This window comes from Desmodus rotundus, chromosome 1, assembly GCF_022682495.2.
Source record: "Desmodus rotundus isolate HL8 chromosome 1, HLdesRot8A.1, whole genome shotgun sequence".
In the NCBI taxonomy this organism is placed as follows: Eukaryota; Metazoa; Chordata; class Mammalia; order Chiroptera; family Phyllostomidae; genus Desmodus; species Desmodus rotundus.
Window position 1 is genome coordinate 166,913,979 of NC_071387.1, and position 15,203 is coordinate 166,929,181.

A 15,203-nucleotide genomic window follows, 5' to 3' on the forward strand; every position below is an offset into this window, starting at 1 on the left:
ATTAATGGCATGTTGAAGTTTCTCAGCCATGAAGCTTCTACAAAACTACTAACCCATGGTCCTCCTTCCAGTTATGTCACCCAAAATGACATTCAATCATCAACTTGAAGTGATTGCTTTGAACTCCCAAGCCAGAGGCAAAGAATGTAATGGAAACAAGAGCAGGGTTCTAGTTCTAGTTCTGTCACCGCTTTGATCTCAGATTTCTGAAGACTCTTGTTCGTCCACTCATCCCTTCACTCAGTAAGTATCCTGAAGCTCTTACTCTCAGCACAGCAACATGGCAGGCTTTGATCTCGGATGTCTCTCAGGGCAAGGGAAATGGGCTGTGAAGAACTAAAGCGATGGTGCCCCCCAGTCGGGATGGTAGGAAAGTCCATTTACCTGGCTGGTGTGGCTCAGTGGATTGAGTGCCAGTCTGCGAACCAAAGCATCGCCAGCTGGATTCCCAGTCAGGGCACATGCCTGGGTTTTGGGCCAGGGCCCCGGTAAGGGGTGCTTGAGGGGCAACCACACACTGATGTTTCTCTTCCTCTCTTTTCCCCCTCTTCCCCTCTCTAAAAATAAATGAATAAAATCTTTTTAAAAAGTCTGTTTATTTTTTCCCATAAAATAAAGACACATTTTTCATTTTCACTAATAACATTATTGATTTAGATAGTTTGACTATATCGGCTGCCTCCCGCTATCGGCTTCTAGGGGGTAGAGGCCAGGGGTGCTGCTAAACATACTCCAATACCTAAGACAGCCCCACAGCAAAGAATTATTTGGCCAAAATGTCAATAGCACCAAGAAACTTCTCAAACCACTTTTCACACATTCGATCAGGCACAAAACTTTCTCCATACACCGTACAAATCTTTTTTTGCATTTCAGTTGCGTTTTTACCTTTCTTGAAATAATAAAGCATAGTACACTGAAATGTTGTGTATCTTCTTCCATCTTCAATATTAAAATAGCTTCACAAAAATCCACCAATTTTCATTTTTTTAAAATGCACACTGATGTGACAGCTGTCACAATACAATCTAACATTATTGTTTCTAATGACGTTAAAAACAACTAAGCACTACTAGAGTCACCTTACAGAAAAAAAACAAAGGAACTTTTTGACCAACCCAGCATTTTAGTTCTTGACCACGCCCGCGCGCACCCTCTTCCTCACCCTACCACCAGCACAGAACAGCTGCGGACCTTTTGGCGCGGTTACTGTGTGGCCTCGACTGGACGGGCTTCATTTATTGAGTTCTCACCCTGCAAGGCTATGACTACCCCCCACTTCACAGATAAGCAAACTTAGCTCCGAAGCAAGGTTGCAGGATCGTACAACTCCAAGAGATTCTACTCACCGTGGGTTCTGCCGACACAGCTGCTCGGAGGAGCACAACTCACACAATGCATATGCAACCTTGGGGGCGAGGGGGGAGCGTTAGCGAGCAAAGCCCAACTCTCACACTTGGTTTGTGGCAGGCAGTTAGGAAAAACCACGGAAAACTCTTGTTTAATCACAAGATTACTCTGGGATCTCCCTTGTCTGTGTCCCCTCTACTCCTTTTCAAATGTTTTTAGTTCTTTTCCATTCCCCAAGAAGCCCTCAGCAGCAGGCTGAGATAAGTTGGGGTGCGCACCAGCGGTGGTAGAGGAAAGAAAGCGGGGCGATCCAAGACGGCAACATAAGAAGCCCTGGTCTCCTCTCTTCCCGGGAGCACACCACATCTACAGCGACACAGGGAACAACTTTCCTCTGAGAAAGGCCTGAAACCCAGCTGAGCGGCTGCTCCACCCCGGCAAAAGAGGGAAGACCACGGCTAGGCCAGTAGGAGACTCTGAGACCCAGTCTCGCCCCAAACTCCACCCCTGGCGCGGTGACTCACAAGTTGGGGTGTCGAGGGGGTACTCACGAACCTGGAATTTACGCCTGAAGAGTGAAAGCTTCATTTCCACATCCGGCACCTCAACTTTTAAGACCTTCACGTGAGAGCCGAGGCCCCAAAACACCAGCTTTGGAAACCAGCGCGCCCGCGTCCAGCAGACCCAGGGGCAGCGGGGGACTGAGAACCGGCGCTTCGAGGGCAGCGCGCCCTCACTCCCCGGCCCGGCGCGGAAGCCGCTGTTCCAAAAGCACCAGGACTTGGTGTCCAGACTCATTTGCTGCACTGAAAGCGCTGGCCCAAGCGGCCAGGGGCCTGTCGAGATGCTCTGCACGGGCGCTGGCGGGTGCCATCTTTTACCCTCCAAAGCTCAGGAGTCATTGTTGCTCGCGTGCTCTCTTCCTTCATGAAGCCGCAGGCGCCCTCGTTCCCCCTGAGAGGGCTCCATCGCTGGCACGCACTCAGCTGCCCTGCTCCGGCATCTCCTGGAAGGGGGCTTTGACACACCTCTGGTGCCCCACCCCCTCCCTCTTTGCAGCCGCAACCCAGCGGCGGGCTGGCTACCAGTGCCATGGGACTGTGACAATCAAGAGAGACAGCTCAGTTCGGGGCCCACTGCACAGGCTGAAGCACACCCCAGTCTTTTTGAAAAGTTGGCCTATGTGGGCAGGAGGTTTGGCCTGAGGGGTCGGCTTCTGGTGTGGCACACACACAACTAGGGACTTGTGAAGGGGCCTTCGGGGACACCAGGAACACCATCTGGACTCTCTCTGACTTGCTACAGGTCGTGAGTATGTCCCGGAAAGCAACTTTGAGTCTTGTCTGGAGCCCAAATTTCTGCGACTGTCTTGCAAGAGACACCTCCTGATCTGCTGGTCTCCTGGCTGGTGTTTAAAAGCTGCTGTCTGAGGGTCTGGCTTCGATTCAGCCTGAACCCAGATGCTGACTGAGCTCGTCCCCATTCAGACACGGACAGGTCTTTGCGCACACTCACTACTGGGAGCCCCTAAGAGATGAAACAGGCTGCTTGGACAGTCACAAAAGTTGGAGAGACAGCCAAGAGCTAGGGCAGGAGCTGGACAGTAAGGTTCATCTCCCACATGAGGCCACTCCCTCAAGTTTGGGAGAGGTGGCTGTTTCCTGCAGTAGCTAGAGATCAACACAGAGTCCAGCAAAATGAGGAAACAGGAATGTACTCCACCCCCCCCCAACCTTAATGAAACAGAGAAAATACGAAAATAAAGCAGAAGAGCAAAGTGAGTCAGTACTTTGTTTTCCTCCCTCCTTCCACCCCGCCACTTAAAACTCTGCTTTGACTCATCCCAGCCATCAGTTTGTCCTGCAGGAGGACCCTGGGGCATCCTTGTGGTCCCCTCTGTTCTGTTAGCACCTTCACAGTGTTCCAGGAATTTCTTCACTCTTGCTTTCTTGTGGTTTGGGATCAAGTAGGCAGATACCCAGTTGGCCATCTGACCAGAACCCAGTTACTTTATGGTGGAGGTAGGTGTGGAAGGGTGAGGGAATCAAGAGGGGACATACATGTTCCTCCATACATGGTCAGTCACCATGTTGAGAGGCAGAGAGAGAGAAACTTCTGTGTCCCTCACGACCGTACAAGGGTGCACAAAGGAGGCAAAGACAGATGGAGGTTCTCGCCGGACACCTTAATCCAGAGGGAGGAGCCTCCCCTTGTGTGCTCGGTGTCTCTCACGTCTTGTTTCCTGCCTCTAGACTTTGGTGCCTCTCCTTGCTCGGAATGTATTTTCCCTCTGACTCTCTACTTATCTTTCAAGCCTCAGGCATCTGCTACTTTAGGACAACTCCCTCCGTTTGTCTATTACTGGCCCCAACATGCTCACCTTATCAGGTCCCATAGCAACCGTACTTCGTATCTGCTCACATGTTTGTCTTTTCCAACAACTCGCAGGCTTATTCATCTTTATTTCATTCCTAACAGAGTGTTTGGCTTTTAGCAGACAGTCAACAAATGCTTATTGAATATATAAGTTGAGTGGAGGTTTAGAGATGCAAGTAAGTTGAAAGCTAACCTTAGGAAACCCTAGTCCAGTCTTATGACTATAGCCCCCTGCAGGCATCTGACTTCTCTATTCATTGTTTCTGGCTGTGCAGGTGCCATTTGCCTAAGGGCTAGGATCAGGCGGAACAATTACAAAGAGATTTTTTAATGCTATGATAATACTAGCCAGCATGTATTGAGCGATTCCTATGTCCCGGGTACTGTTCTAGGCATACTGCATATATTAATCATTTCATTTTCACAACTATTCTGTAAGGTAATCATTTCTGTTTTATAGATGAGGAAACTGAGACCTGAAGAGTTGAAGTGAAATACCAAGGACACACAGCAAGTTGGAGATCTGGCTCCAGAATTCATACTCTCAACTGCTATGCATCTCAGTGAGAAAGAGAGATGGCTGAACCTTGATAACCTCAGGTTGATTCTGAGTTTGAAAGGTGGACCTGGGTCACAGCGAAGAATACATACTCCTTTTGATTTCTTTATCTGTCATCCCATCATTTAACTAGGCTCACGTTCACCTTGCGTAAAACTCTTACACATACACACCCGGCCACCAGCACCACCTCTTCACAAGTATTTTTATTTTACCCTTTTCTGAATGAACAGGGTTCCCATTGTAAGCTGGCTGGAATGACTCCAGTGCTTTATGCAGTCCCGATGCAATGCAGAGTAGCTCGGACTATAACATTAGATGGCACATAAATGCATGCAGCCTGGAAGGGGCCGAGCAGAACTATTGCTTTTCTTTCCACGACAAATCTCTAAAGGGACAACTGTCTCCTTTAAGCTCTTCAGTTCATAGGACAAGTAGATCCTTTGGGGAAAAGTTGGTTATTATGCTGGGAAATAGGGTGGTCTTCTCTGAAACTGGTTGGAATTTCCGTTGGAGCCACAGAGTGACCACTGTTGAGCTCTGGGCTCATTACATAGAAGTCAAAGTGAAAAGGAAGAACTTATCAGAAAAGCTTGGAAACTTAGTTATATTTAGTTGAAAGATCATAAAATTAAAGAGGAACTTATGAATATAGGTATCTCAAAAAATGCTAAGGTTCCCCAGGGTGGCTATATGAACACCCATATTTTGCAGATCTTAAAAATCAACTGAGCACACATATTTTTAAAGAACTCCATGGAGATTTTGAACATTTTGACATATTTTCACATGCGGGTATTTCCATAACTACTGTCAGGGAAAAGGGGAAGATAGTTATACAGTAGTTCTGGTAGCAAGCATCCAGACTGAAATATCTATATGGGTTTTATTTCGGGGACATAGGATCCCAGAATAGACTTTATTGGAGAGAGAGGGAAGACAGGTTTTTTCTGTAGATGTCTTTAGGAATGGAGGATGCATCTTATAATTTAGTAGGAGTTCAGCTTGGAAGTGAAGTGACTAAAATGTTAATAAGCAGTATGCATTCTGTGAAGATTATAGTTTGAATTTAATATGATTGTGACCAAAATGCCAAAAGCAACAAGAGTAAGAAAACGAGTGTCCCCCCTCCACAAAGGCTTCTTTTTTTTTTTTAAATTAAGATTTAGCCCCAGCTGGTGTGGCTCAGTGGATTGAGCGCCGGACTGTGAAGCAAAGGGTCAACTCTTCAATTCCCAGTCAGGGCACATGCCTAGGTTGTGAGCCAGGCCCCCAGTAGGGGGCACGTTAGGGGCAACCACACATTGATGTTTCTCTCCCTCTCTTTCTCTCTTCCTTCCCCTCTCTCTAAAAAAATAAATAAAATATTTTTTAAAAAGATTTAACTTGCTCGAGTGAAAAATATCAAGTAGTTATTCTATTGGCAACTTTAAGTGGGAATAAAAAACAAGCAAACAATGGAAGCTGGGTGAAGTTTTCCACTTCCCATCATGGCTCCCTCCTGGACAGTGTTGCAGTTCTGGGTGATTTAGTGCTTCTCTTTTATTTTATTTTCACTTTCATAAGGTGAGATTGTGCTTGTATGTCTGTGAAATGTGTATTTTACTATTGTCCTACATGACATTAACATTTCAAAGTAAAATCGACAGGTAAAAAGATATTTATTGACACTGACCAAAACACATACGGGTATATTCGAAGAGCAGGCGGAAAACATTTTCTGGTTTGTTTCTCACACAGAGACACATAGTACTCTGAAGACAGAAGGTGGCAGCTTTCCGTGGTGGAAAAGCACTGGCGGCAAGCTTTGCCGAGGGAGCAGATTTTGTCCTTAAAAGAACTGGGCAGAGATGCTTGTCGTGAGTGGCGGTTGGTGCTCCCAGGCCTGGCAGAGACATGGCCAGTGAGAGAGGTGAGGGCACTACTGCAGCGTCACTACTTCCATCAAAACTGACTGGCTGCGCTGGGGCCTGGCCTCTGGGCTCTCTTGAAAGACGTGGCTTGAAAAACAACCAGGACTAAGACTAAGAAAGTGAGCCTGCAAAGCCTGTGGCCCAGGTCAAAGAGTCCAGACTGTGTCCATAGTAGAGTGGCTTCCTGCTCAGAATAGCGCCCAGACAGCGCACACTGGTTGCACAGTGACTCCCACGGCGACTGTGACAGATGACCCTCAGGAGCAACCCTTTGATGCTCCAAAGAGACATCAGCACGTGAAAACTAACCAAGCAAAGACCTTCCCCACATACTCCTCTGCCTGCGGGGGGTGCTGAGGCCACTCTCCGTAACCAGCTGCTGGGACTGTGAACATGTGCCCATCGTGAATGTCATTCTTTTTGTTCAGATTGCTTCATCCAGGTCTTAAAAAGCATTTCAAAAACCAGATGACTCCGTAGAAAATGCAATATGGAATTTTAGTCCAGAGTCATAACTTTGAAAACATTTCTGCTTATTTAATTTCTCCTCCAGAAATCAGAAATTAGGTGTGGTGAGTTAACAGTTACACAAACAGAGCTGCTTTCAATAATTTAATTATTAGACTCATGCCCCAAAAGGGAACTTGCATGAAATATTAACTATTACTCTTAAAGCAATTTGGACACAGTCACACAAACATCAGGAAAAGAAGAAAGAAATTCTCCCCGCAAACGCCAGTGTTCTGTTTTGGTTGGAAAAATAACGACAATACAATCAGAGGTAAACAATGTTTTCTTCGACTCCATCTCCGTTTTCCCCGTCTTGTCTGGTCACTGTCTGTGGATTTAGCTTTGCTTCTGCTGTAAACGCCTGCAGCTCAGGGCCGTGCGGGTCTGAGTCGGGAGGAGCTGGGAGCTCAGTCTCAGAGATGTCCAGATCTGCAACAGACAGACAGCACAGGTCACAGGAGTCAGGTGGAGACTCTCAAGGCAGGCGAACCATGACTCAGTCAGCCATGGAGAGGATGGTGGAGTCCAGTGAGAAAGAAACAAAATGGGTATCAAATGACTTAATCAACATCACTAAGATATATTTGGTTGTCTGTACAAATGTCTCCTGCAGCTAAAAATAACCTTTGTAAAATAGTCCTAGGGAAATGTCAAATCAATAGACTTGACACCATTTGTGGGCTGTGAAAATGCTGCTACTTCAGAGAAAGTGGTACCCACTTTTTTTTGAAAATGGGTTCGAAATCTTAGAAATGCAGTATATACTCTAGCTACATGCAATTAACTGTATTTTCATCTGCATAGCACCTTCTCTCAAATATCTCAAAGTCAAGAATTAACCTCAAGACAAATAATGTATCTGGGATTTCACTGATGTGGGTAAGGGATGGGGAGAAAGGAACCAAAGGATGAAGACCCTTCGGCTGCACCATTATGCAAATCTAGTAACACTGCACAAATCACTTAGCAAGAGTAGCCAGGTTCCTAGAGAAAATTGTTCCAGTATCAACTATGACTAGGTTTTTTTTTTCTGTTACCTAGCAACAGCAGGGCATTGTCTATTCTCCTTTCCATCTGGTAAAACCCTCTAATATACAGTGTAAAGTGCAGGCAAAAGGGGGCGGTTGATACGAAGAAAAGAAAGGCCCTCACTGCAAACCATTTTCTTTGCGCTTGCTCCACTGACCATCCTCCCCGAGGCTGAGCTACACGGCAAAGTTACAAAGAGCCAGCTCCAGTTGGAGCAGACGGCGGAGTATTCGTGGAAACACAGGTGGGAAGATGGCTAACACGGAGGCCCACCTGCTCTTTTTTCCAGTCATTAACAAGAAGTCATTATAATCCCTGCCACATTTTGTTCAAAGCCTCCCTTATTTAGATGGATACACATAATGCTGGCATTCTAATGACAAAAACGCTTGTGGCTTTCGCCCCCCCGGACAAGGATCTTTGGTTGTTAGAGAAAGCAGGAAGCAAGGCCTGGCAGGAATGAGAAGCAAAATGTCTTCACAGGGGTCTGTCTTAGGAGATACAGGGCCCTTTGCTACACCTCCTTTTATCACTTCTTCCCATAGGAGGCCAGGCCAATGGGAGAGGGGCAGCCAGGGCCACAGAAGTAGACCAGGTCACCTGGAGGAGCTGACCTGTGTGTCTAAGCTGAGAAGGACCCCTGGGAGGGGGGGTGGAGAGGAGGTGACGAGGAGCGGCTGTACTCCACAGCCCAGCTCAAAGTTTAGGTCACCCGTGACTCTAGGTGCCAACGGGGCACAAAACAACCTGTTTGCATTGGGGTGACTTGATCTTACCGACTTCCAAAGCTTGCTCCTCATATACTGGGAACTCCCTCACTCCAGAAAACACATCTACTGAAGATGCCTCTCTCGACCACCGCGAGCAGCGTGCCTTCTCTGGGGCTGTTCCAGGTCTTGCGGCCCTCATTTAATCAGGTGAACACAAAAGCCCAGGCCATGATCTCACCATCAGAGCAATATAAATCAACCCAGAATGTTCAGTTTAACCACTATGTCCCATTTCACCACATTCGGAGGAAAAACACGCCTGTGTGGTCACAACACACTTCCACAATTTCGACTCTTTTCCCTAGCTGCTAAATGAAGAAGGCCATTGCACCTCGAAAAACAAATATTTTTAGTTAAACTACTGATGTTAAATGTTACACAATTAAAAAAAAAAAAAAGAAATCCACACAAACCTCAAAATTTCCAGCTCGCTGATGCTGGCAGGTTGGGGAAGAGTTCACCTAGGACTAAACGCTGCCTCCCGGCCAGCAGAAAGTCCGGCCCGGGCACAGGAAATACCGCACAGGGAACGGACAATCGCCCACGGAGTGCGGAGTGCGGCAGTTGGGAGGTGACTACTGACAAATGCGACAAGGCCAGGCACAACGGAAGCCCTTAATCCGTGCCAGTTTCCTTCCTCTGGCTTTGAAACCTTTAGCAAAGATCTAAAATACCGGTGTGTCTAGGCATCTGGGAAGTCCCTTTAATGGTTTCAAGAAAAGACTTGTTCAAAAAGATCCAAAGAACCAAATATATATCAGAAAGAATTCTTTTATCTGAAGTTAAATTGTAGGCCCTGATTCAGGAAGATAGAAAACCAAGAATGAATTGGGGGAGAGGGGTAATTTATGTGTGCACATGTGTGTGTAAGGGGGTACGCGAGTTTAATCTGAATTTTTTCAAATAAGAATAAAAATACATCTGTAGGCAAGAGCTTGCTGGACCCTGGAGTCAACGGCCCATGTTGCAACCCCAGATGGATGAATGGGGGTGGCTGTCGTGCGTCACCTGGAGGGGAAATCAATTTCCTTCTCCGTGTTCCTTCCTGGTTTCTACCTGAACTACTACGGCAAGGTCAGACAGCTTGTCTTTGAAATTAAAAACCATTCAGTGATTTCTGATTTTATTATTTCATTTCAACCCTCAAAGAACTCCGGCACAGCGATTGTATATTTCTCAAGGTCAACCACCTTTTTCCACACTTTTTACCCCAGAGAGTTGGATCATTACACAGAACCCTAAACTCAAAACACCATTTGTTAAAATAAAACTTCACCAATTCAGAAAGCAGGGGAATAAAGTTAACCATCCAATTTGATTTGTGATCAAAATGCCTGCAAATTGCTGGACATAGAATACCTTTTAATAGCAAATAAATATTAATGCAATCACAATTTGGCCAAGTGAAAACCACATGCTAATAAAATGAAACAAAACTTCAAACTACAAAGAACTTTTCAATCTAGTGTCTCAATACAACTTTCCCTCTTAGTTGACACAAACGGGACATGAAACCATTTCTCTGGAGATGCAACAGGTGAGCACTGTCGTCCTCAAAATGGGGACAAATAAGATGAAACACATAAAAGCCAAAAAGCCTGGTTAAACCGAGTGGAGAGGTAGGATCTTGGTGCAGGTTTTTTTTTCTCTTTCTTTCTTTCTTTCTTTCTTTCTTTCTTTCTCTAGTTAACTGAACTTTTATTCATATCCTAAAACTTCATCCTTTGTGAGAAATTTCCTAACTCAGACCACTACTCAGTCTTAAGTTAGTCTTCTGAACCCTCCCGCACCCGTCAATAGCCAGAGACAGTTCCCTAAACCTCCCTGTTTTTAGCCCTTTGTTGCAATCTGTTGGTTGACATTTGCATTTGCCATTTTCATGCTTTCCTCTGCTCAGTTGATGGAACATCGAACTACCAGATGAGTGAGCCCAGGGTCTGGGACGACACACAACCCTGGACATCAGCTCCGGAAAAGCTGACACCTGTGGGAGGTGACACTGGCCTTCCCTTCACCGGCTTGCCGCCACCCTTTTCCTTTTGAGCCAACTGAATCATTGCTTGTTTTCAAGCCCAGACGCTAAACTCAAGGTGTAAAATGTCACCATGTGCCATGTTAAAAATGAACAAAGTGCCTCCTAAACTGAGGAGTGAATGAAATCTTTTAAACCACAATGTAAAATGTAAACTTGGGCGACTCATTTCCCTTCCTTGGGCTTCAGTTCATGAGGGATCCAATTGGAATCATCATGCAGGTCTCTTAAGCTTCTTCTACAGCTCGAGAATTTTTACATTCTGTGTTTAGGCTTCGTGCCTTACCAAGTGACATTCAAGAGGTGCAACAAATGCATGCATTTTTCAACTGCTTTATGTTCAAGAAATTCACATTTATTACCTCCAGTTGCATTTAAAATAATTTTTTTAGAGTAATTTCCAGACACACGCCCCATCTGTCTACCTTCACTCTCTCCAACAGCACACGTCCAAGTCGAGCCCGTGTACAGGCCCCAAGGACAGGACTCGCAAAGCTACCTAATGAGTGGAAGATGATGTCCGCTGCCCAGACCTGCACTTGATCTTTCCTTCTACGAACAGCCTACTTAAGGGTAACTTGTCATAAAGAACAGGTTTGTGACAAGTCAGAAAGGGTTGGCTATCATTGAAAAATATTCAATTAATGTAGTCTTTGCCTTAGTCTGCCTTGTTTGAACAGAAAAGCATCAGTGTAATTTTCATCATGAAGATCAACTCCCAAGGTCTGAATTTGGCTCCACAGTGTGTCCAGAGACCAGGCACCCGGCAGCCCAGTATGACAAAAAGTATGTTGAGGGCACTGTTGAGATTACAGGTGATGCCTTGTTCAGCCACATCTTATTCTGTTCCATTCTCAAGAAAACTCACAAAACAGAGGTTCGTACCTGCTGGGTCTTGGCTCTGTTCTCATTTATTTTAATGAAGCATACAGACTTATGCTCATTACTATATCCCCCGCGCATGTTCCTAAAATCCAAATTCACACTCTCCTAAAATAACTCTACCTCCAAAAAATTGTGTCATTAATGTTCCAAGCCTGCAAAATAAGTGTATTCCCTATTTAATGATGGATTCATGCTTATACTGTGAAACATGTTAAAAATCATTTCCTGATGGCATCACTGGCAATCGCTGGTTTTCCTCGGGAGCATTAATGCACAGCGTTTTCCTTCTAATGGAAAACACTTATTGTACAAAGCTTGCGGTGTCTTCAGAGCAAACGAAAATTGGTCTCTGTCCCTTATTTTGCTCAACTCCATTTTCCATAGTGAGCCACAAACAGGATGAGGGCGTCTGGCACAAAAACCACTCTGGAGCTGATAGGCACAGCCAGTGATCTGGGTGAGGGCTATGATCCCTTCACCGCCCCTCTTGTACCATTACTGCACCTGGAGCAAAAGAGCCAACTTCTGTGCTGGTGTGTGTGTGTGGGGGGGTGCACATGTGTGTGGTGTGCGTGTGTAAGTTTGTAATATACGAAAGAAAACTATTCGTTTTTGAGTTGTGACTACTAGAGGTGCACTTCATTTTCTTATCAGTAACTGAAGCATTCGGAATAACCTGGTTAGTGATACAGGTAATGCTGACCAGAACACAGCAGCTGAAGCACTCAGCACGATGAGGATGCGATTACATTAACACAGACACACTGACATGCCCACTCTCTCTGTTGGTTGAACATTGATTTGTTCTCACATTCTTCTTTCTCCCCAGAGGGTGCCAGTGTTAGGGAGTCATAACCTTAACATCAGCAAGCTCCATGGGAGGATGGGGCAATTGCTTCTACCTTCCCCTCTTCGTTGAGATACATTTCAAAAACTGTGTTTCTCTTTATTTTTTAAAGAAGCGTGTTTCCCTAAACAGGATGCTTACTTGGTAGTCCTAATAAAAGAATACTGTGGTCAAGTGAGTTGAGGAAACGCCGGGTCAATCAAGTTTCTTTACTGACAGAGCCCTCAGAACTTCAACAGGCTCACCTGTACTGTGAATCTCAGAGGGAAAAACAGCACGTGCCGCTTCGCACATTCGGCAAGCTGTCCTCACAGTGTGCTTCGCCGTGCCGTGTTCCATGTAGCACACTTTGGGGAACACTGCCCTAGGGAATGAGAAGCCTATGACAGACTAAGAAACAGACTATAAGTGACCAAGATGCCAGAGTAAATCATGGGTGGGAAGCTGGAAATAGGTGAGGTTTCCCAAATTCGGAAACTTAACTCTGTACATAATGTCTATAGTGGACCCAGGCAATAATCAGCAATGGCTGCTGAAAGCATTAGAAGAAGAGCTGATGGGAAACTTTATAATGGGATGGAACAAGCTCATAACATCTGAACCCACAGACCAACCTTAATAACACAAAAAGAGAAACAGACATGGTAAGCCACCTAATGGGATGCAAATAGGAAAAATACAATATACACAATACAGGAAATATACAACAGCATCTATGAAGATTTTCTCCATGTCAAAAAATAAGCCCTGTATCTAGCCCAACAGCAAACATATTCTCGACTTTCAGTTTACAGGAAATATAGGGGCAAAGAATATGATCAGTAATACCGCAGGAACACAATCAACAAAACCCAGAATGTAAGACATTTTTCAGTAAATAACTTTCCCTCAAAAAGTCTTAAAAAAACAACCCAGTTTTTTCAACAGACTGTACAATTAAAAAAAAAATAAGGAGAGGAGAACTTTAGATTAAAAAAGACTTAAGAGATATATAAACCAAATGCAATATATGAAATTATTTGGATCCCAATTCAAACAAACCAAGGGGGCAAATTGAGACAATCAGAGAAATTCATGTACTGACGGTGTGATTTTAGGTAAAAATGGCTAATTTTTTTTAGGTGTAATGATGATATTGTGTTGGTGTTTAAAAAAAAAAATAGCCCAGATCTTTTAGAGAAAGATACTAAGGCACTTCTGGATGAGATGACAGGACATCCCGGACTCGCTTTAAGACAACACAACCTGAGAGAGGAGAGATAAGGGCCGTGAGGAACTAGACCTGACTGGGTGCTGGTAAGCGTTGGGCTTGGAGTTCATTAAACGATTCTTTCTGGTTTTGTACATGTTTGACATGTTCCATGATAGGTTTTTCAAAGTCCATGGTTGGACTATAAAATTATAAAGGGCTCTCTGTTATTCCTGCAGCAGAGCTTCTACGTGTCGGCCACAAATGGGACACTGCAGCAATAAATTAGAGGCCGCCTCCGCATGCTGAGTGTGTTTAGATCGATTTTAATGCAACCGCATGCCGTGTCATTGGCAAGTGCCATGTATGGGTTTGTATCTATCTGGAAAAAGACACAATTTGTACGAACCTATTCCATAAAACAGATGAGGTTCATTTGAGTTTATAGCTACCCATAAAGACTGATACAGATTCAGGTATGGTCTTTGCTCTTGCCTAGAAAAAAAAAATTTAACATCTCCTATGTGACATATAATTCAGAAAAGATCTCATTTTATACCCTGAGTGCATTTGACCATGGTAATGAATTAATAAGATTCTCTTGGAATTTGGATTCCTATTCTTTAGTCTTTTGAGTTTACTTAAAACTAAAATATAACATTTAAGAACTAGGAAGTAAAAGTATCAGGCCTAGTCCAACAATATCAAAGTAAAGTTCAGTTCATCGTAGTAGTAGGTGTCAATATGTAGTGTCAAAAAGATGAATGAATTAGTGAATACCTGATTCAAAAATTCCACCTACCCTAACTGCAGTACTGGAAATCACCAATTTGAAATTCTCATGTTTAGCAAGTACCTTAAAATAGTTAGTCTAATTCCTCTCTTTTCAGAAGAATTAAACAGCAAATCAAGATGGGATTGCTTCATAGGGCTTATCTCTTCAAGCCACTGACATCAGTTGCCCTTTGCTCTGGAATCAAACATTCAGTTCAATCCTCACACCAGTCCCCCACGGAAGGTAACTCTGGAAGGTGAAACAGCCCAAACCCGCACAGAGACCAGCCGAACCTGAAAGCACAACTCGAAAACACAGGGAGCTGAAGGAAACTTCCCAAACACAATCACTGTCTTCAAAGAGATTATTTAAAAGGTATTCCAGCCACAAAACAAGAACGAGATCCCATAAAATAGAAAGCAAAAGAGAACAAGGTATATCACGAGGATGTGAAAAATATGCAAGCTGGATTCTTTAAATCATTGAAATAGTAGGAGGTTAAAGATAAGAAAATCTCCCAGAAAGTAGAACAAAAACATGAAAAAATTGAAATAGAAGGAAAAAAAAAACCCAAAACAAAGATCAGAGGCTGCAAGAGAACCAATTTATACCCAGAAACAGTTTCAGTAAGATAAAACTAAAGAGAATTAATTGTTTAAGAAAAATAAAATTTTCCAGAATCAAAAGAAATATGTCTCTAGATTGAAAGAGCCTAATGAATAACCTGTAAAGATGATTTTAACAAAAGACCCTGGTAAGCCATATTATAAAATTCATCCAGAGAGGGTGAAGAAGATAATTCTAAATGCTTCCACAAAGTAAGAACGGGTACAAAGGGTTAGGAATCAGAATGGCAACAGACATCTCAACAGCAACCTTGGGATGTGGAAGAATCAACTCTTCCAAACTTCTGAAGAAAAGTAAGTTTCATCTAGAATTCTAAGGCAGATATACTATAAAAACCAAGT

At 44.1% G+C, this 15,203-nt stretch overlaps 1 protein-coding gene across 6 annotated transcripts in view; it reads right to left on the reverse strand.

The window, feature by feature from the left end:
* Nucleotides 1-5,929: 5,929 nt before the first annotated feature.
* The window catches only part of ARHGEF28 (Rho guanine nucleotide exchange factor 28), a 278,654-nt gene continuing 269,380 nt past the window's right edge, over nucleotides 5,930-15,203 (reverse strand). For all 6 annotated transcript variants that reach the window (XM_045197846.2, XM_045197847.2, XM_024563496.3 and 3 more), the window contains one exon: nucleotides 5,930-7,137. In XM_045197846.2, the coding sequence (XP_045053781.2) occupies nucleotides 6,974-7,137 (164 nt within the window). In that variant the 3' untranslated portion in view covers nucleotides 5,930-6,973. The remainder of the gene's footprint in view (nucleotides 7,138-15,203) is intronic.